The sequence below is a fragment of the Lodderomyces elongisporus genome, chromosome 5 (assembly GCF_030384665.1).
Source record: "Lodderomyces elongisporus chromosome 5, complete sequence".
In the NCBI taxonomy this organism is placed as follows: Eukaryota; Fungi; Ascomycota; class Pichiomycetes; order Serinales; family Debaryomycetaceae; genus Lodderomyces; species Lodderomyces elongisporus.
In genome coordinates this window covers 721219-743934 of record NC_083677.1, presented here as the reverse complement: position 1 = coordinate 743934, position 22716 = coordinate 721219, and the positions used below count along the sequence as shown (strand labels likewise).

The window sequence follows — 22716 nt, the reverse complement described above, 5'->3', positions numbered from 1 at the left end:
TCAAAAATCACAAAACCATAATTACGCAGACAACAGAATATGTGTATTACGTAATACAACACATCTTTTTCATGACACAAAATTGGAGTGGTGAGGTAAGGATGGGTGAATGTGAAATATCAGGGTGCTGCAAAGTTTTAAAAAGCATTTGCCCTTTAATCAGTTGCACATTTTGCTCTTTGTTCTCTGCTTTCTGCTCTCTGCTCTTTTGTTTTTTTCTTTTTCCTGCTTTTGCTTGTACAAGGTTGATGTGTGTGATATCCACAGTTTTGTTCATCGTAAATGCAACAGTTCCAGTGAATGAAATGAAAATGAAAATGAAATTGAACCACCAAGAACTAAGGCGGTGAAGTCACTATGTAAAAACTACTCGATTCGAATAGAGTCACTCTTTATGATCATCAACACCCAACACCTGACACCAACATCTGACATCAGCACTAACTTCGTATCTGTAAGAGCTCAACTTTTTTGTAAAGCAAATGTCCAGACAATTATTTTTTTTTATACTTTGTTTTGGATTGCTGCAAGAAAGATTCTCTCCATCCCAAGGCAAAAGTTGCTATTAATAACAACATTGTCAACTCCGTATATATCTTTTTTCTTTTTTTTTTTAATTTGCCAATAAGAATTACTAAGGAAGTAAGAGAGTTTACGATAGGTATTTACCACCAAATAAATAATAAATATAATTTGTGAAATAATGTGTATTAGGTAAATGGTCAATCAATTAAACGCCTGGTGTACGTATTTTGTTTTGGTATAACTAGAAGAAACGCCGTATCTCAATCAACCAAAAAAAGAAAAAAAAGGAATGTCTACATTAAGAAAGAAAATAAAATAAAGAATTGAATAATGTAAAAAAATCAATAAAATTTAATGTTAAAAAAAGAAGGGGTGTTTTTCAACTTAATAGAAAATTTAGGGTGTAAAGTCTAGGTCATTTTCTCTGGCCAATATTTTAACTTGTTCCAATGCATGGCAAAAAGGGGGTGGCGTGGAAATCAATTGGTTGTATCTATAAATATATATATATTTATATTTATATTTATTTATATTTATTTATGTATACATTGAGTTAAAACAAAGCTTTATGGAATTACCTTACCAAGTCCAGTATTACTAGCCATTGTCTTTTCAGCTCTTTCTTTGTTTTGGGGTTTGACTACAATGTAAGATTGTTGGCTTGGACCCTGTATTTTGCTTTGTTTGTCGTTGTTGTCGTTGTTTTTCTTCTTCTTCTTCCTCTTCTTCTTCTTCTAATTTCTTATTTCTTATTTCTAGAAATGAGGGGGCGGAGAGAAACTGTGTAAATTTCAGTATAAGTCTTAGCCTTATATTGCAGCCACTTAATTAAAATACCAAAATGTGTTCGTTCGTATATAATACCTCTTTTGGCTATTCAATTAAAAGTTAGCAAAACATTTTACTGTGATGTTCCCCGCAAACAATTAATACCCCATTTTTGTGTTAATTCCAATATATATATATTATATATATATATCTTTACACGAATTAATCCATTCTGTTTTGTTTTTTTATTTTTTTGTGTGTGTACTCAATGTATTCTAGTTCTTACCAACAATATAAGAACAAAGTATCGTAGTGTATCTGTGTAAAAGGCTGATAATGCCTAACACTGTTGGTGCTGCTGTTGGTGCTGCTCTCTTGGTTGTAAATCCTTTCTTTTTCTTTTTTTTTTTTGCTTTTTTTCTTTTGTGAATTTTGTCTCGTAAATGGAAACAATAAGGCAAACAAAAACTTGTTTGTGTTACATTTCCCTACTATTTGCTTTATTCTGTTTTGTACTACCAAAAGATTTAAAGTTGCATTGCATGGAGCTCTTCACCGTCGATCGGGATCCTAAAAATATATGTGGCTGTTGTTGTTGTTGTTGTTAATAGAATTTCTTTTTCGTTGAAGATCTTGAAATTAGAGCACAAAAGAACCGAAATTTTTTCTCATACAAAAAAAAAGAAGAAAAAGATCCAGAACCAAAGATTTAGTCCATTAAAATCAATTGTAATTATTATATAAATGTTCCTACGTGTGTTGTAAATAAATACTTGTTCTAGCATATGGGTGATGAGTGTGTGGAGGAGGTATTATTGATTGAAGCTGTCAGGAAAGAGTATAGTACGTGAAAACTATATAATTGAGTACGCCAACCATTCTTCTGTGGTGATTTAGGGTGATAAAGAAGGGGGAGAATTTGCACTGTTGAACAACAATCGTACACATGAAAAAAACAATTTTGTTTTGTGTTGTGTTGCCTTGTTGAAAACGATCGGCATCTGAAAATGGTTATATCGCCAAGATTTCGATATATATATATATATATAGAGATATATATACACTTAAAATTATAGATATCAAGTTCTTGGCACGGCTGTTTCTGAACTCAATCTTGTGGGTCATTCCTTTTTATATTATATTCTATATATATATATTATTATTCACACTAAAGGCTCTAGACTTTATGAACATGTGACATGCTATACTTTTCCCCTCTTCCTCCCTCCCTTACAATTTTTATCATCTAAGAAAAAAAGAACCATAACTTATACTTCACTCCAAAAATATTTCCAAGTTTTTGTGACATATACAAAGCTATGTTAAAAGCGAGATATCTCTAGGTGTGCAAGAATTGAATTACCAAAAACTTTCACGTGCCTTTTCCATTGTATTGTGTTTACAAAAAAAGTAAGGAAAGATTGGAAGAAACACCTCTAAAAATATGCTTCAGTAGAAACATCTCCAAAATTGAACAAAGACAACAAAAACACTGTTGTTCATACTCTACAATACAAATATTGAGAAGAAAAAAAAACTACAACTCTGCTGAGTCTCATATCAAACGGGATTTTTCTGTACTGCAAAATATACTTAATAAAAAAAATAGAAAGATAAGTAGTAAAGAAAAAAATAAAAACTGATAACTAATAACTAACAAAGCAGCGAAGAATGTAACTTTGAAATAAAAAAGGAATGTTGGGTATCATATGCATCGTAGCATCATCAAAGTCATGGTCATAGTCATAATCATTACAGGACAAACCCTGATAATGATTATGATAATAAAAATAACTGGAAAAAAAACAATTTCAAAATAAAGAAAAATAGCAAAAATAGCAAAAGAAAAAAATGGACAAGTAGAAAAAAAAAAAGGGGAGAACCAAGTATCAGCCAAAAATAAACACACACACACACACACACACCTTGGGATACTCTTCAGCGGCACGCTTTACTAAGTATTCACTTAGCTGTTGTTGCAGCAACAGCAGCAACAGCAGCAATTACCCTTGCCGTCACCTTTTTGACAATAGCCACCACTTGGGGGGTTACCACCTTGATTACCACCTTGATTACCACCTTGATTACCAACTTGGTTTCCATTATCTTTTGGTGGTTCTTTATTCTCTTTAGGAGGCTCAATTGGTGTGGGGATTGGAGTTACGGTTGGGGAAGGTGGAACTTGCACATTAGTAACAGTAATGGTACCAGGCTTCTCAACTGTATAAGTAGTTTGGTGACAATAATCTTCACACACAGTTAATGTTAACGTGGTAGGTTCGGGACAGTAAGTAGTGTACGTGGTAACAGTAGAGGATGTAGTGTAAGTAATAGGTGGTTCTGGTGATGGCTCTTCAGTCTCGGTTGGCTCAGTAGGGTCTTCTGGGTCCTCTGGGTTAGTTGGATCATCAGGATCAGTTGGGTCTTCTGGATCGGTTGGGTCTTCGGGGTCAGTTGGGTCTTCTGGATCTTCTGGATCGGTTGGGTCTTCTGGATCAGTTGGATCTTCTGGATCAGTTGGATCTTCTGGGTCAGTAGGATCTTCTGGATCAGTAGGGTCTTCTGGGTCAGTTGGATCTTCTGGATCAGTAGGGTCTTCTGGGTCAGTTGGATCTTCTGGGTCAGTAGGGTCTTCTGGATCAGTTGGATCTTCTGGGTCAGTAGGGTCTTCTGGGTCAGTAGGGTCTTCTGGGTCAGTTGGGTTCTCTGGGTCAGTTGGATCTTCTGGGTCAGTTGGGTTCTCAGGATCAGTTGGGTCTTCAGGATCAGTTGGGTTCTCAGGATCAGTTGGGTCTTCAGGATCAGTAGGGTCTTCAGGATCAGTAGGGTCTTCTGGGTCAGTAGGGTCTTCTGGGTCAGTTGGGTTCTCTGGGTCAGTTGGATCTTCTGGGTCAGTTGGGTTCTCTGGATCCTCAGGATTCTCAGGATCAGTTGGATTCTCTTCATCTTCATCAGCACGTTTTTTCATGTTTCTAGAGCCAAAAACAGCTCTGATTCCCAAAGGAACCGTTGTATCTGCTGGAGCCCAATTGTTGTTAACTCCAACAAGTTGATTCTTTCTTGCGTTGCCATTTTTTGAAGCTGAAAGTGTATCCATACCGGCAAACACAACAGAGCCGTCTTCAAGGATCTCGGCAGACAATGGACCTGAACCAACGGCTAAACCCAATATTTCACCAATATAGTCAAACAAATGTTCATTTGGTTGATTCTTGCCCATATCAACAAGCAAAGTTTTTTTCTCATCATCATAGCTAAGCTTTTGTGGTGTTCCCAAAAAGAAATTGTGAATACCTTTGCCCTTGTGTGCCAAGTACAATCCTTTACCATCAACATCTTCATCCTCAGATTGTGCAAACAAGTGAACATCTCTCACAGCACCCATAGTTGTTGGAAACAAAGCAGCTGCTGTTGCCAAAGCGAGTAAACCAGACTTCATTGTTGATGATGTTTTTTTATTCTCTTGTCTTTGTTGTCTATGTTGTTGTTGTATGTTTAGTATTTAACTGTAATTGGTTCTTGTTAACAAGTTGTGAGCTTTGAATAAAATAAAATAAATGGTTGCAAAATTGTATTTACTTTTATCTCTTTGTCTTTTTTCGTTTTTTAATTGTTTTTGTTTTAAGTGGTGATAGAGAAGAGAAGGATGAACAATTATTCCAGATAAGTTGATTAATTTTTTGGGGAATTGTACCTCCTTTTATAGACAAATTTCAATCTCTCAATTACACCATTAGTGCTGTTGTTGTCTTTGTATTTTGCTTTGCATGTTCTTATTCTCTTTTTTTTTTGACTCTTCTAAGTTCAATGGTATATTGGAAAGAGGGAGCAACATACCTTTGTTCTTTGTTTATTGATCATTTTTGTCTCCTCACTCTATATTGTGAGATTCGGGGTATTCTGTATGATTGTGAGTGTGTTTTGCAGTCGATATACTAGTTGCTAAAAATAGCACGCATATACAGTAAACTTTATTTTGTTTAATTTTTTTTGTTTGTTATTGTTCTTTGATTTCTCTTTCCATCTTTTCCTTTACGTAGTATCAACTTATCCTCTAGAGTACAGATATTTAAAAGTTGATACTATTGGCGATAATGTGTGAAGTTTGCTTTATTAAAATACAATGTACAAGGAGAAGGAGGAGTGCATGAAGATTAGAGAAAAGTTAAAAAGAAAAGAGAAAAGAGGAAAAAGAAACCATTTGCTAGAGGTCATCCCTTCTGCTAGAACCAGAGAAAGAAGAAAAAGAAGATAGAAAATGAGAGAGTTTGGGGAAAGTGGTAGGTGAAGGGGAAAGAAAGTGATTGGCTTATTGTTGTTTGAACTTGTGTAGGAGTAGAAGATTTGCAATAGCCGTGTGTTCAATTGATAATCTTGGCAAGTGATGGTGATGGTGGTGCTTATGCTGATGCTGCATTTGAAGATAGAGACTTACAATTCCCCCACCTGATTATCTGCAAGAGTAGCATGACTGCAAAGACCAAAAAAAAAAAAACAAATGGTTTATCAATGGGATCCAGGTATATGTTACTGAAGCTAGGAAAGCAAAAGAGTAGAGAGAGAAGAACAAAAGTAAAAAACAGACTAGTAATTGAACCTGATGGTTCATTTCTGAGTATCTTGGCTTTGTCTTTTCCTTTTTTCTCCAAAGTTATTTAGTTGAGTCTTCTAGTGTTTGTTGTGTTTTACTCAATTCGTCAACACTGGTTGAGTGAAGTGTTTGTAAGTGTATTTGTGTTTGTATTTGTATTTCTTTTTTTCTTTTTTCGTGTTTCTACACTTTATTACCATTGGTTGTGTTGCAACCAATATTCTATTTTTAAAACCTTTCAGTATTTACATTAAATTTATTTTTTTACTTAAAGTTGATCAGTACAAGGGTAGTTTGCTTATCTGTTCAGTAATAAAAATAAAAAATTAAAAGAAACTTTATGCAACTAACTCCCCACTTTTATCTCGTGATTCATTTTATATAGTTTGTGTATTGTTTGTATATTGTTTGTCTTGTCAAAATATCACTATATATAGAGAATTGACAGAGATTCAAGTAGATTAGTTTATGTTTATATCAAAGACTATACAAGTTCACGTGTCACGTGTACATTTCATATATAACCAACAAAAAAGGGTTCTTCAAAATTAATCTAAAAAAGTTACTTGCCACAAAAACAAAAACAAAAACAAAAAGGAAAAAGAAAAAAAAGAAGACTTTGTAAAGACAATTGTTTTCGTAAATTCAGGGCTTTTAATTCCGTTACGAACTTCTTCTCATAAATAAAATATAAAATATAAAATATAAAATAAAATATAAAAATAAAGTTTTGATGCACCCAATCAACAGAACAAACATTAACCTTACTTTGTCCTCTCCCACCACTTCAATCTAAAACCCAGACTCATTTCCCTCGCCGATTCTACTCTATGGGGCCTTGGCACAGTAATTAAAGAAGAAAAAACAAAAGAAAAAACAAATCGGTCATGACTTCCAAAAATAGAATTTGTCTCTGTACATTGACAGAAATAAAACAAAAAATAAGAAAGAAAGAAAGATGATGGAGATGGAGATGGAGATGGAGATGGAGATGAAGCACACTCCATATTGTTCCATGTCAACATTGGAAATGATCTGCCTTTTAATTTCTAACCCGCTACTTCCTTTCTTCCTTCCTTTCTTCCAACCTACTCCACATATACATACAACTGGTTTGTTTGTTTGATTTCTTTCAAGTGCAGATCATTCAACTAATGTAAAATTGCATAAACAAATAAACACATACATATACATGTATATATACTCCTCCTTTCTTTCATACATAGAAGAGAATAGAACATTTTAATTCATCTGCGTATTCTTCTTGTGTTTTATCCCTTAATCTCTATATAGAAAGTATGCAAATAAAAAATAAAAACTAAATAAAAATAAAAAACACGAGAGAAAGAAGGTTTAGAACCAATCAGAATTAGTTCATCCAATAAAACATGCCATATATGCCATTAGCAAAGAAGTTCTTTCATTGATGTATCTAAAACCTCAAAGTTGTTGTTGTTGTTGTTGCTGTTGTTGTTTTTGCTGTCAGAGTTAGCAACGTATTGCATAAATATATTCAAGAAAAAAATATTGAAGAGGAAATACAATGTGTTTCTAAGTTTACTGTTTGTGGTTCTAGGCCTAAAAAAAATATTAATAGCAATCGATATAGTCCTTTTTTTTTTGGTAACATCAACTACATATATAACAATTTGGTTAACAATAAGTGGCAATGGTAGCACCAGTGCACACTATTGGGTATTCGTATTCTCCAGCAAAAAAAGAAAAAAACAAAAACTCTCTATACAGAAATACTCGTGACTTTATACAATAAATATACGTATATGTATATATGTATATGTATATATGTAATATGTATATGTATATATGTATATATGTATATGTATATATATATATATATGTATATATATATGAATTGATACTTTACTGTGCAAACCCACTTAAAATGGGAGCAGCAACTCAATTCAAACCCACACAAGAGGAAATGGAAAAGAGCCTACAATTTTCCAATGTCTTCAAATTTCAACAGTTTGTTTTTTCATTTGAAAAAAAAAAAAGGTATATATAAAAGTTGATCTCTTTAATCAAAGACTTATTTACAGGGTATTGTGTATACATATCATACTATAGATAAATTAGAGGAGTGTGTATTTTTTTTGGGGCTATACCCTTTACTGCTAGAATCAGAAAACAGAAAAAGAGAAAAAAAGAAAAAAAGAGATTTAGGAAATTGAATTAAATTGAAGAGATTATAGAGTATACAATGTGTTGACTATGTTGTTATTGTTGGAAACAAATACTTGAAATTGGTGCAAGTAACTGCAACCAATGTCTCTTTCCTCCTAATATATATATATATGCAATGATTCTTACGACTCCTAACTAAAGAGGATCCCAGATACACTGCACCTCCTCTTGTTACTTTACCTTTCCCGTAAAGAATAAGAATCTGAGCTACAGCACCAGCACCAACAACAGCAACAACAATTCCGACACCAAAACATTCGATGATTGCAATGACCATTGGGCTCTGAATTTCATTGTTGTTTCTTTCTTAGTTTTTTTATTTTTTTTATTTTTTTATTTTTTATTTTTTTTATTTTTTATTTTTTATTAATAATTTTTAATTTGTTTTATAGCAGACAGATCAACTTCTCCGCATTTTCCTTCCTTTCTTTTTGTGTAATTTATTTTCTTTAATCACGCACTTCTATAAACTAATGGTACATTTTACACGACTTTACTTTGTACTACTTTTTTATTACAGATTCAGTAGGGGAGGTACATCTTCAGTAGTATATACACTGTATATGCATCTTGATGTTATATACATTGCACACCAATACCTTGCACATTTATCTTTTTTTCCACCCTTTTGTCATAACCTAAAAAAAAGGATAGGAGAGAGAAAAATAAATTTCAAATTATAAGCAACTAGTGCACCAAAATAAAGGATTAAAGATTAAAGAGAAAACATCTACCTAAAGTTTGATTGTCATCCTACAAATGGTTGCTAATAATAGTTGACTACTTTTTAGATGCAAACACTATAGACCTTCCCCCCTCACCCTATACACACAAATTTCAATTGTTGTTGCCTCTTTGTCTTAATCTTTGTCTTTGTCTCCGTTTCCTTTCCTTTCCTTTGAAAAAGTGCCATGTTGCAATTGATAAGTGGATTGGTCACAAGTATCAACAATAGCATCGATTATGGGTTAAGAATTATACTACACATCCTAACATTCATATTTTTGCTCATCACTGTGCAAAAGATACGAGTGAGGAATCAATTGCGTATAGCACGACAGTGCAAACACAACATTGAAGTATTGAATAATCATCAAGCATATAGTAATACAGTCAATGGAGTCAATAATATAGCAAATGGTGCACAAGTGTTACCCATACTAGGAACAAGTAATGATCACTCCAATGTACGTTTTACATCTTCACAAACACAAGGGAATTTCACAACTGCAATATCTATTGGAGAAACCCACACATATAGCAATGGTGGTGGTATTAATGTTGGTGGTGAAAGTGTTGGTAATAATGAAAATCGACCAAATCTACTTTCCACTACAACTGCTAAATTACGGTCAAGTCTGTCTGGAAAAAAGATTTCTCAAGCCTGGAGCACCATTACTAAACGTAATAAACTGAATTCAGCACTTGCATCAAATACAAATACAACTACAACTTTAGCATCCAGTATATTACACACCAATGAGCAAGTGCAACGACCACGTATTTCTTCTACTTTTTCATTTACCAGAAAATTCAAACTATCGCATCTAAAACAATTAAAACTGAAACAAAGAATAGACAATAATCTTGTTGATGAAGCCAATAACCTTTTAAGAAACCCAGATAATTATACTGTTTCCAGTATAAATCAAGCAGATAGCTCTATGTATACTCCAACTAGCCTTATCAGCTCAGTAGATCTGCTGCTATCTGGAAATAGTACTGCACCACCACTGTTTGCAGATGCATTACAATTGGATCAGCCTCCACCATATTCACAAAGAGATACTTTATCTTCTGGAATTAGTTTAAACACTAGTGATGGAAATATATACAATATGAGTCCCGAAGAACTTGATGCTGAGATTAGTAGACTTGAGCAATTGGTGCAAAGTTGGATATAATTAGTAATGATGTAGAAAATAGAGGAAATGGGCCAATTTCTTTGAGATTTACTAATCATTGTCAAAGTCATACATATATATATGTGTGTGTGTTTGTGCTCAAATACATTCATTTGTATTACATTGTTTAGTAAATAAAAAACAGTCTTGGAGATTAGTTTCAACAGTTTCAAATGGAAAACTAGAGAGAAAAGATAAAAATATTGTGTATTCATAGTTGTTTTTTTATTAAAAAGCTAAACCAAGAGCAGCAAAAGCAACAGCTGCAATGGACAAGCCTCCGCTAACCTTAACACCAGCAGCTTCAAAAGTAGAAATAGTGGTTTCAGGTGTAGTAGAGTTGTCAACAGGAGCTGGAGTAGGTCCTTCAGTTGGCTCTTCAGTTGGCTCTTCAGTTGGTTCTTCAGTTGAAGAAGAGGTTTCCTCGTTTTCTCCAACAAACCTGGCTTGGACTCTAAGTGGGATAGCACCATCTGATTCAGTATTGACAACAGCCCATGAGTTTTCAGAGTATCTGTATGGATCATCGACATTCTTTGCAGCATAAAGAGAGTCTGAGCCGTCAAATGAGACTGAACCATCTTCTTGAATGTCAACTGATAATGCGCCTTGAGCCACAGTCAACGCCAAGAATTGGCCTTGAAATGCCAATTGTTGTGGTGCTGGTGGTTGTGAGTTCAAGGTGATGTACAAGCTTCTAGCCTCGTCGTCGTACTGGAGAGTTTGGCCAGCTTCACCGAGAAAGAAATAGTTTGTACCTGCACCTTCGTGGATTGAAGATAAACCTTGACCGCTGATTTCGTCATTGTCCGATTCGGCAAATAATTGCACTTGTCTAACAGCTGCCAAAGCAGAGGAGGTAAAAGCAAAGACTGAAGCGATTGAGGAGTATTTCATTATAATAAGTGCTAAGTGTTCTGTGAGGTATAGAAAAAAAAAAAAGTAATAAAGAGTGATTAAAAAAAGAAAGAAAGAGGGAAACAAGAAGAAACAAAAAAAACAAGGAAAGGTGGATAAGCATATATATATATATATATATATATGAATAAAGTGGTTCTAGGGAGGTGGCTTAATACTTGTGTTTGATTCTCTAGAAAAGTGGAGCTGCTGGCTCTTGGTATTATTATAACATCAATAGTATTATAAAGCACAGAAGTTAGGCTTGTATAATATTTTTCTTTTCTTTTTTTTTTCTCAGTACTGAGGTTTGCTTGTAAACATTGTGTTGGATGATGCATATAGAGAAAAAAAGCTTTCATTCATTTATACAAAGTGTGGCATTTTGCTTATGACGTCTGTGTACACCTTACATATAAGGACATATGACACACAAAATAGGTGTATATGTAGTTTTGGGCAATTATGGGCAACGCATACAATTGTTTTGTTTTTTTTTTGGTTTGGTTTTGTTTTTTTGGAGGGGTATAATCGTATTTCCTAAACTGACTGAAGAAGGAAATGAAATCAGAAACATGATTTGTCCAATTGTCTATTCGGCCAATTGTTCAATTGTCCGTTTGTAGTCCGATACGTCATAATAAGCCGTAGAGGCTTTGTTTTTTTTCTTTATCTTACTGTTTGATTGTTCCTTTGTATTTTGTTCCTCGTAAATAGATGAATACAAACCAGAGATAATTAGTTAGGGGTGAAGGGCGAATAGGGGTGACAAAAAAAAAAGAAATGAAAGAAATGTAAATAAAATTAGAGACAATAACATACACGAAGGTAGGTGTGGGAAAGGAACTCCATTACTATATTTTTATTTTCTGACTTGCCCAACAAGTGTTGAAACCAGTACTTGGCAATTGAAACATCTTTGTGGTGAAGTGCTGGTGGTGGTGTTGGTGGTGGTGGTGGAAATTGTTGTACTTGTCCTAAAAGGTGTGTGTTTTTTTTTCTAATCAATCTGTTTCTAATTTTAGCAACATCAAATAAGTGGGTATTTAAATGACGACAGACAGAGAAACAGACACTAACATACATTTTTATGCATGTATGCATTGTTGCTAAAACAAAATATTTTGTAATATTTGCGAGTGGAGTGTGTTTTATTTTTTATTTTTATTTTTATTTTTATTTTTTTTATTTTCCATTTTCGTCAAGTTCCATTGCATCGACGGAAACGACAAGAAAACATCCATATTTGGTAATATAACACCACACAAAAATAATAGAGGTTATGTTCAAGTTATTATACACAACAACAACAACAACAACAACAACAACAACAACAACAACAACAACAACAACAACAGCTTATATATCTGTTTTGTACTAGCTATACAGTGAAAATAGGGCATCAGCTGTTGCAAAACAAACAAACAAGAAGAAAATTTACAAATATTTGCAATACATATATTATAGGAAACATGTCCCTTGAGGGTAATCGACTTCACACCTAAATGAAGCAATTCACTTTTTTTTAGTTCCAAGCAACCATAATAGCTTTGGCCCTATATTTTTTTCTTGTCTAATTGCATTCCTTCACTTTTCTTTATTCGTGGTGAACTTTACTTTTCTGTTGTTGTTGTTGTTATTTTTTTTTCTGCTTCAAAAGTTCTCCCTTTTATTTCGTGCTGGTCGTGTGTGTTTGCATGTACTTGTGAATAAAGTGAATGAGGACAGGGGTAGGTCGATCCTATACCCCTTTTTTCTTTAAGGGGTAATCCAATGATAAAAGAGTGCTTGCAAACAAAACATATGTACTGTTACAAACCTCTAGTTGCAAAATACAATTTTTTTAAAAAAAAATTGTAGTATATTAATCTCTCTAATACCTATTTCTCTATAGCCAAAACTTAAATAGAATAAAGAACCCCCACACTTGTACAAGCTCAAATTACTAAGTTTTGTAAGAAGAAGAGAAAAAAAGACATAGAAGTTGTTGAACATTGCAACCTCTTTTTTTTTCGCACCAAATTCGTGCAAAATTGTGTTTTGTAACCCAAAAAGTAAGTACTTGACCTCAATAAGCATAGATATTACCGTTCAACTTCAAAGCAATGAAATAGTAGATAACTTTCATGTTAACTATCCTTCTCTCTAACTACAAGGTTAAAGCAAATATACCACTTTATATAGTCATATTATATCAACTTCTCGAAAAAAAAAATATATATACTGGAATGCAAAATCAGTGGCCCAATATCACCTAACAGACCAATTTCTTCTGCCTCCACCCCACCGTGCTACTCCAAGAAAAAAAATGCAGTAACCAAACAAATACCTGGAATTGATAGTTTTGATACCAAAGAACAAGTTCCAGCACACTGTATAACCTGGAAAAATCGTGTGGTGTTTGTTCAATGTCAATATTCTAGGATTGTTTGTTCATTTACAATAATATTATAAATCACGTGACAAGAATTTGTAGAAGAAGAAAAATTTTGATGCGAACAACTTCGTAATTGATAACCTCACAGAAATATATACTTACATCATGAACACAATAAGATATCCAGACTTGATGAAAAAAACCACTCCTCCCCCAAATTTTATATAGCTCAAATTAAACATCTATAAATGATTTAAAAATGTAAAAAGAGGTTTCATTATACTCATATAAATATATATAAACAAATACATATATAAATATATATAAACAAATACATATATAAATATATATAAACAAATACATATATAAATATATATAAACAAATACATATATGAATACATATATAGATACATATATTCTTATCCACATCTATATACCCAGTAAAGAGCAACTAATTTTTTTGTTTTAAAAACTATGTTTTTTATTTTTTTTCATTTTTGTAAATACAATAAAATTCTAAAGAGGACAGAAAGGATGGCATGTATAAAGCCACAGCCAGAACAATAAGATAAAACCGAAAAGACAAAGTAATAGTAATGATGATAATAAAGAAAAAATAAAACAACTAATTATACCTGACCAATGTGGATGGAAGGAAAGTAAAGGATATGGATGGTGGAATGTTTGAACAAATTTAATTAAAAAAATAAAAAAACAACAACAACAACAACCAGAAAACAAAATAAACAGACAAAAAACACGAGGGTGATTGGGTCTCGAGCAAAAAAAAAGAAGGGTTGTATTCAACAATTCATTTCATTTTCTTTTTCTTTCACTTCCCATTCATATTTCACTATTTCGTACTACTCGACATCCTTTGCAATCACCCTCCCTCAATATTTTCTATTCTTTACTTTTTTTCTTTTTTTTCCTTCCTCCAGGTTTAAAGGGTTTACTTAAAAGGCAACACCAACAACAGCCAAGGCAATAGCAGCAATGGATGCAGCACCACCAAACTTGGCAGCAGAACCTTCGTAAACAGAGACATCGGCTGGAACCTCTGGTTGTGGAGTCTCAACAGCAACAACTGGCTCCTCTACTGGAGCAGGTGTTTCAGTAACCACAACATTGGCAATGGTAACCGTGCCTGGCTCAGAAACAACATATTGAGATTCTTGACAAACTTCTTCACAAACGGTCAATGTCAATGTTGTAGCAACTGGACAGTATGTAGTAAAAACAGTAACAACTTGTGGTGCCAAGGTTTCTTCTGGCACGACAGTCCCTTCTGTAACATCTTCAGTTGATGCAACCAACGAATCTTCCTGTTGTTGTTCTTGGTTCTCAGACTCTGTTTCTTCGACAAACACTGCTTGAATACTCAATGGGATTGATCCTTCTGGTGCCGAGTTCACAACTGCCCACAGTGCCTCAGAGTATCTGTATGGGTCATCGACATTCTTGGCGGCAGCAAGAGCAGTGGAACCTTCAAACACAACTGAACCATCTTCTTGAATCTCAACAGGCAAGGGGTCTTGACCAACAGTCAAGCCCAAGAATTGACCTTCAAAAGCCAAAGATTGTCTTGCTGGTGGTTGAGTGTTTAATTCAATAAACAAGTTTTTGGCCTCATCATCGTATTGGACAGTTTGTGCAGCTTCACCCAAAAAAAAGTAGTTGACACCGGCACCTTCGTGGGTAGAGTACAATCCGAGACCATTGATTCCGGCATTTTCGGAGTTAACGTACAATTGGACGTTTCTGACTGCAGCCAATGCAGTTGAGGACAATGTCAAGACTGAGGCAATTAAAAAGGACTTCATTGTATAATGTTTTGGTTTGTTGAATAAATTTAAATTTATATTATAGATATTGTAATTGTAATTAAGGTTGATTTCACTAATTTGTTCAAGACTAGTTTTAGCAGCAGTATAACTATATGTTATTAGGGTGGGCTGTATATAATGTTTGAGCGAGTGGACAGTAAAAAGTAAAACCTACAAAGATTGTTGTGGGGATAAAAGAAGATAAAAAAAAAAAAAGAAAACAAACAGCAGAAGATTGAGGACTGGAGAAAATGGAGGAAATCTGGGACCTATTTATTCTTGAACAAATGTATACAGAGAGAGAGAGAACGACAACAGTTAATAGAGAGGTAGATAGGTTAGGTGTGAGGTTGTATGGAGAACGTTTTTTATGGCTATTGAAGGTAATCATTACAACGTGGTTCTCCTTATTATTTTCTTCTTTCTTCTTCTTTTTCTTGTTGTTGTTGTTTCTTTTTGGTATGAGACCAAAGAGTTGACAATTAGGTTGGTGGTGCAACAAAAAATCAAATAAAAATAATAAATAATTAATGTTGTTGTGAAGAGTAGAGACGAGTGAGGGTGAGAATATGTTGATAATTTTTCGTACCTTGCACAAACACACCATTTAAAAATTATATACCAACACCAAGAAATAATTGGAAGAAGGCGGAGAAAAGTACAACAAGGACAACAAGGACAACAACCGCAGCAGCAGCAGCAACAACAACAACAACAACAACAACAACAACAACAACAACAGCAGCAGAAAAATGGTCATCATCAATATCATTACGGTCTGAATGTGCTAATTCACACAGTGTCTATACTTCAACTTCTTTTCTTTCTTATGTGTCAAGGATGATTTCAAAAAGGCTTGAGTAAGGGAACCAGTAAAAGAATTAAGATTAAAAAGAAAAAACAACAGTCATGTTACAATTTTGAAAACAAAAGCTTGAAACTACTGATACAGCATCTAGTGTCAGATTACAAAACACAATGTTTCATAAAGAACAAAAAAAGCAAAAGTCTATATAAACCAAAACAGTAATATAAACAAATCAAAAAACTACTGCTTATTAAACTCAAACAATCAACAGAAACCAAAACAAAGCAGAAGCGGAGCCAAACACAAACGAAAGCAAAACAAAAACAAGAAAAAGTAAAGAAAATAATATATATATGGTAAACAGATGATTATTTCCACTTTCTATTTCTGTTGTTCTTCTTCTTCTACACAGAAGTTGGTTTAGGTAAAATAAAAACAACCAAACAAAGTACAAAGCGTGACTTACCAATGCTTGGCTAGCTGTTTTCTTACTTTTTATTATTTGCTTTGAACACCAAACAAAATATTGTCTTGGAACTCAAAGCGGCCGTGTTTTTTTATTCTCACTCTCTTTCTCCCCCCACCTCTCAAACAAAGTGCAATTTTTTTCATACACAACCTTTATGGGTTTGTCCGGTGAAATTTTTTTTCTTTTCATTCCTTCTTCTTCTTCTTCTTTTTTTTTTTTTTTTAGTTTTGTTTTAAAGAGGACTGACGTCAGAGTTGGTTTAGCCTAAGAAAAACACAGTACTTTACGTTACCCTCTTTACCTTGCTGTATATTTGCGAGTTAGTGAGTTAGTGAGTTTGGGTTTACTTGGTAGTAAAGCATTGTTATTGCAGAGTAAGCTGTATACCTCCACCTTGTAGAATATTATTTTATGCATTTTTTTGCCCTTGCTCTCATAAATTATTTTGTTTTGGCATTTCAGTAGAAGAAAATTTTGTATTAATGCAAAACAATATTATGGAGAAAATTGAAAAAAAAAAGGAAGAAAAAAATCCAGTTTCTCTGAAGGTATGTAGCTTATTTCTCAGTAAAATAGAGTGTTGCTGTTAACATCAAAGACTAGAGAACTCTTTCTATTATAGCAAAGCAATGCACTATTAGTGGAAGTGAATTGGTTTGGAAAAGGAGTTTTACAATATACATACAAGGGCAACAATAAAAAGATGGTTTTAGAGGACCCTCATCTATACGAGGCTTTGAGGAATTTGGAAATAAAAAAGAGCCACTATGCATTACTCCGTATACAGCTACACTACAAAAAAAACATTTAATAAGACATGCATACGTCTCGTATTTACAGGATAACAAAAGTGATCAACAATCTTCATAATCCCCTCCCCTCAACATTTCTGACACTTTCTGCTCACCCTCGCCACCAAAAAAAAAAACATACCAACAAAAGCAACAACAACAACAACAACAACAACCAAAAACAAAAAACAAAAAACAAAAAGCACAACACCACCACCGCCACCACCACCACCACAAATGGCTCACATTATTCTCAGTTTATCTTTTGCATTGCGTTGAGATGTTTGAAGATATAATTTACAGCAATGATAACAAAAGAGCAAATATGAGCTAGACTAATAACAACAATTGTTGTTGCACTGCATCCACACAATCCTGCCCCTCTTTTGACATCCAAACATTACCCAAAATAAAAACCAAGTAAAGAAGTAAACAAACAAATTGACTAATTCAAGAAAAATTTGGAGGCTCACAGTAGGGGAAAATCGAAATACAAACACGAGCGGGATTCGAAAAAGAATACGCGAGCAAAGTACCATGAGGTAAAGCCAGGAATATTCTATAAAGATATTATCTTGACAAATAAAGAAGACAAGATGATAAAAATAAAAATTGAGTCGCCTGTTGTTATTGTTATTGTTGTTGTTGTTGTTGTTGTTGTTGTGATTTCCAATTGGATCTCACGCGAACAAGCATATACCCGCATGAATCTTTACATCACTACAGCCGAATAATTACGTTTGTAGAATTACTATTGTCTCATTATTTTTATTTGTTTTTTTTTACCCCCTTTTTTTTTCCAACTCACACTTCTCCAACAATTGCAAATTTCTTCAAGATCCAGAGAAGTAAAGACAAAATCATAATACATAAATCATAAAACATACAACATAATACATAAAACATAAAACACAAAACAATCTAGCAACATTTGTTTACTTTGCGCGTTCTGGAGCAATGCTTGTTGCTCTACAAAAACACCACTTTACCACTAATACAGAATACATTTTCATAAACAGTACGGTCAATTTATAAAATAGAAATGAAAAAAAAAGAAAACAAGATATAATTCACTTCAAAAAAACTTTCTAAATTCTATACATGCTTGTACAATTCATTTCACGAAATAGATAAACAAAGAGGAAGAAAAAAGACTTTAAACTTACTTTTATGATTATCCATGAAAGACAAACTTGTCCAAATTGCTTGGTGAAAAAAAAATTGCAAGATGGAATGTCCAGCATCCTTTACTATATTGTTCCCAGGCAGCATTGATCGACTCCTCAAAAGAGCCTAGTTCTCGTTAACTCATAAGTGGCAACAACAGGACGATGGTCAGAGAAATAGAATCCTTTAAAGAAATTGCCCAAGATTCCAAACTGCTTGATAACAATACTATAGTATTGGTGGTGATCCAAATTGAAAAAGTTGTTACCAAAAAATTCATCTTTATCGCTATTATTGTTCAGTCCAGGATTCAAATCACTATACTCTTGCTCCTTAGCATTGCTCACAACCAGCTTTGTAAAGTATGGAGACCAGATGTAGTCAATGATCGAGTATGGTTCATTGTTTTTATCAAAAGCAGTGAATGTTGTCTCGTGGCCATAGGCAAATTGCCTATCAATAGTTACTCTACTATCTTTAAAGCCAGCATTGGTCAATATATGGTATGGCTCGTCTCTAGGCTCAGTGTTAAAGTCACCGCATAAAAAGGAAGGATACGCATTGTAGTTCTTCATCTTATCAACAATCAACTGCGAAGACTTGCGTCTCGCCTCGTGCCCACGATGGTCATAATGGGTATTAAACACATTGAATTTGATCAAGGGGTTTATCTTGCTTTGGAATGTCACCAATGTAACAATCCTCTCCAACGCCGCATCCCATCCTTTACTAGGCACATGTGGTGTTTCACTCAACCAAAAAGTCGTGTTTTCCAAGATGATAAAGTCTCGCGATTTAAAGATTATCGGAGCAAATTCGCCAGCTGCAACTCCATCAGTACGGCCAACTCCATAATATGTCCACTCCCCCTTTTCCTTTTCTTTTACCTTGTCCTTTACATTACCCTCCTCTTCCATCTCCACCAACTCGTGGCTTTCCCTTTTATAATCTGATTCAAATACTGATTCTGTTCTCACTCCTGTACGGTCATTCAAGCCGTTGATAATATCAAGCAATTGGTTGTGTAACACTTCTTGTAAGCATATAACATTGGCATGTCCCAACCCGGTGTTAAAGTGCATCGAATCAATACTCTCAACACGACGTTTCAGCCATGGCTTTTCGTGGGGGTCGGGATGTCTAAAGTTATCAAAACGAATATTATTGGTATATAATCTCAAGGTGAGTGAGGGGCCAAGCAAGGAATGGTTGCTAGATGAAGTGAGGCGAAGTTCAAGGTTATAGAATTTGTAAATGATGAAAACGAGGAGTAAGATTGGGACTAGTAAGAAACGGAGAAACTTTTTGGTTCTTGGAGCTATACCTCTTGACCAACTAAAACTCTTTGATGATTTAATTGTCCTGGTTGATTTGAAAACTTGTGATGTAGAAGCATCCTCAGCAGGGTTCGAAGAAATCAACGGAGTCGTTTCGTCCATTTTCGAAAACAGTCTAATCGGAAACACTAATATCAACTTAATAAACCAAAAACAAAAAAAAAAAATGAAAAAGAAGAAAGAAAAGGCAAAAACAAAAAAAAAAATCAATAAAGGATCAAATTAATAAAAAACTCCCCTTTCGTCAAAAAAAAAAAAGTTTTACAGAGAAAGATCGGGGAACAAAGGAGACAGACCGGAATGTAGAAGGATATTCACTGAAGCATGAAATATAAAGACTGTTGAAATTGTAAAAAATATATAAAAGTAGTGTATGATAATGGAAAGTTGGGAGCAAGATGAAGGAGGTGAAGGTGGTGGAATGAGCTATACGATTCCAAGATTGCTTTCTTATACAATATAACAAGGAGAAGTGGGTGAGAGGAGAGTCACTTTCAGGAACAATAGGAACCACAATACCAGTACTTGGTAAAGTATGGGGTAGCAGCCCAAAGGAAAAAAAAAAATAAATAAAAAAATAAATAAAAAATTCCCACAACAGTTAAATGAAATATAAATATATTTAAAAGTTTATATACATATTTTGAAATAGAACAAGAACAAGAACATGAACACACACAGAGAGAGAGAGAGAGAGAGAGAGAAAAACAAAAACTGAAATTCCTCTCTTAGAAAATTGTCTCCTATTTTTTTTTTACTTCCGATACCGGAGACAGAGAGAGAGAACGAGAGCGAGGCACGTGCCATCCTCCACTTGATTTTATCATACTTCAGCATCATCCAAGGTCATTGATGATACTAATTATAACGATAAAGGTTGAGAGAACCAAAAAAAAAAAATAGTAAGAACCAACTCTTTTTTGTAGGTGATACAAGTTATAAGAAGATTCATCCTGTATATTTATCTACATAGTTATCACTGCATTTTTGTTCTCCTTCTTTATTTTATTTTCTATTTTCCTTTTTTTTTTTTTTTGCATTATTTTCTTAAACGCACGTTATTACTATTATCATCACCATGAGTTTCCTCAAGAATCTCAATATCAGCAGACTTTGAGATATCCACAGCTCTATTTACAACAATGATATCATCACCATCATCTGATTTTCTGACTCTATGTGCAGCATACTTGTCTTCTTGCTCTTCATTTTCTTCACTGTTTCCATCACCACCATTTGTTGTTCCAGCCAATACAGTTTGAATGAGAAAAAGTACCACGCTAAGCACACCAAACCCAATTGTAGATGTAAATAAGAAAATGAGTGCATAAATTACCGTAAGAAAGGGGTACCTCTGCACGGTGTGGATGGGATCAATGAGGAACTGGATAACAAAATCTTTAAATTCCATATACTCCTTCCAACAGAAAAGTTTGATGAAAATGACAAATTGCTTAAAATTTCCCACACTGTTATCGCTGATGATATCGTCAAAGTTTATAGGAGGTGCCTTTAATGGCTGGTTCTTAACAAGTGGTGGATTCTCCAACTTGTTGGCATACTCCAACTCCAACTTAGGGACAAAGGTCTGGTTTCCAACCCACTCTGCCTCTTCAATGGAATGGCCAATGTATATATTGTCAAACAAAGTATCTCCATCCATGGTCCACAACTCAAACCCAATACCTCCAATAGGGTTGTCTAAAACTAGGGGACTTGCTTGTAGCTCATGGTAATCTGGATTGGGTATCATTCTCGGCTTCCACTTACCTTGATAGTTGGGATTCCTAATCTCTGGTGCAAACCAAGGGCCAAGATAATCATTGTTAACAATCATTGGTGGTGTCCATTTACCACATCCCAGAGTGCTACATTTCGGATTAATCACTAATGGTGGAGCCCAGCCGTCATCACCATTTTCACCAGCATGGTGATCAACATCCAATGGTCTCACAGCTGATGGATCTGGAATGTATCGAGGCTCAGACTCATCCCAATCAACTGGCTTGACTGCATCCGGGTCAGGGATAGTTGGATGAGCATGTTTCTCTTCATAGCCCTCCGGTGGTTGTACGTTTGGATCAGGTATATATTCACGATCATCCCACGATAAAGGCTTTTCATCATTTACATCAACGATAGTTTTAGGGGGCACCATTGGAGGGGAAAACAAGTTCAACTCTGCAAGAGCATTTCCACTGGTGACCGTTTTGCCATTAATCCTGATTTCAAATTCCAGCGTAGTAGACTTTAGTATCAAAGTATACAAATTACTCATATCATTAATCCTTGCCATTGGCGGATTCTTTAGTGTTTTGGCTTCAATCGTTCCGTTGGGCAATTTTTTATTGATCACAAAGTGGACTTGGTTTTCACTGCCACAGACATCTGGCCCAAATTTTATTTGGAAAGGAGTTTCTGAATTGAAGAAGATATAGTTCAGTGATGACGACGACGACGATGATGTTGCATCCAAAAGTTTAATATAGGCACCTCCGCAAGACCATTTATCACTCTGTACTTTGACCTCGTATTGAATAACAAGGTCTCTTTTATCCTGTTTAGCATAATCTCGTTTATCATAATCGATGTTGTTGGCACCATCAGCACCACCAGCACCACCAGCACCAGCACCATCATCATCATCATCAATTTTGTTGTTGGTGATGAGGTGCGGAAGTTTATACGCGATGGAATGATACGCAGCTCTCGACTTCATAACTAAGCCAGAGTCATTTGAAAAGCCCGGGTACTTATGAGGCGTTTCAATCGACCATTTTCCTTTGTATTCCACTATTTCGTCCCTTCCTTCATCGTACTTCTTGGAGTTGGAAGGTTTCCATGGCGAGTTCTTCAACGACGGATACTCAAATTGCTCAAAAATGGAGTCTGGATGTAACTTTGAAAAATCTATTGGTTCGTAACTCAAGCATAAAGCCAGTGAAGTTAGCGTTAGAAATGACAAAATGTACAAGATGTACTTCATTGCAACCTGCTGTTGTCGAATTGTTTATTCACTTGTATATACAATGTTCTTTGCCAAATAACAGT

At 34.5% G+C, this 22716-nt stretch overlaps 6 protein-coding genes across 6 annotated transcripts; 1 reads left to right on the top strand and 5 right to left on the bottom strand. All coding sequences in view use genetic code 12, as the record gives it.

The window, feature by feature from the left end:
• Nucleotides 1-2452: 2452 nt before the first annotated feature.
• PVL30_004145 (uncharacterized protein) lies at nucleotides 2453-4732 on the bottom strand (the record flags this gene model as incomplete). Its single annotated transcript, XM_001524406.2, has 3 exons — nucleotides 2453-2461; nucleotides 3219-3247; nucleotides 3301-4732. The coding sequence occupies 3 exons, from the start codon at nucleotides 4730-4732 to the stop codon at nucleotides 2453-2455; spliced, it is 1470 nt and encodes a 489-aa protein (XP_001524456.2).
• A 4268-nt stretch (nucleotides 4733-9000) lies between these two features.
• PVL30_004144 (uncharacterized protein) lies at nucleotides 9001-9993 on the top strand (the record flags this gene model as incomplete). Its single annotated transcript, XM_001524405.2, has 1 exon — nucleotides 9001-9993. The coding sequence occupies one exon, from the start codon at nucleotides 9001-9003 to the stop codon at nucleotides 9991-9993; it is 993 nt and encodes a 330-aa protein (XP_001524455.2).
• A 228-nt stretch (nucleotides 9994-10221) lies between these two features.
• On the bottom strand, nucleotides 10222-10890 carry PVL30_004143 (uncharacterized protein; the record flags this gene model as incomplete). The annotated part of the gene is made up of 1 exon (XM_001524404.1): nucleotides 10222-10890. One exon carries the CDS (start codon nucleotides 10888-10890, stop codon nucleotides 10222-10224), a length of 669 nt encoding a protein of 222 aa, XP_001524454.1.
• A 3333-nt stretch (nucleotides 10891-14223) lies between these two features.
• On the bottom strand, nucleotides 14224-15090 carry PVL30_004142 (uncharacterized protein; the record flags this gene model as incomplete). Its single annotated transcript, XM_001524403.2, has 1 exon — nucleotides 14224-15090. One exon carries the CDS (start codon nucleotides 15088-15090, stop codon nucleotides 14224-14226), a length of 867 nt encoding a protein of 288 aa, XP_001524453.2.
• Nucleotides 15091-18444: 3354 nt separating this feature from the next.
• PVL30_004141 (uncharacterized protein) lies at nucleotides 18445-19767 on the bottom strand (the record flags this gene model as incomplete). The annotated part of the gene is made up of 1 exon (XM_001524402.2): nucleotides 18445-19767. The coding sequence occupies one exon, from the start codon at nucleotides 19765-19767 to the stop codon at nucleotides 18445-18447; it is 1323 nt and encodes a 440-aa protein (XP_001524452.2).
• A 937-nt stretch (nucleotides 19768-20704) lies between these two features.
• On the bottom strand, nucleotides 20705-22651 carry PVL30_004140 (uncharacterized protein; the record flags this gene model as incomplete). Its single annotated transcript, XM_001524401.2, has 1 exon — nucleotides 20705-22651. The coding sequence occupies one exon, from the start codon at nucleotides 22649-22651 to the stop codon at nucleotides 20705-20707; it is 1947 nt and encodes a 648-aa protein (XP_001524451.2).
• Between the last annotated feature and the right edge of the window lie 65 nt (nucleotides 22652-22716).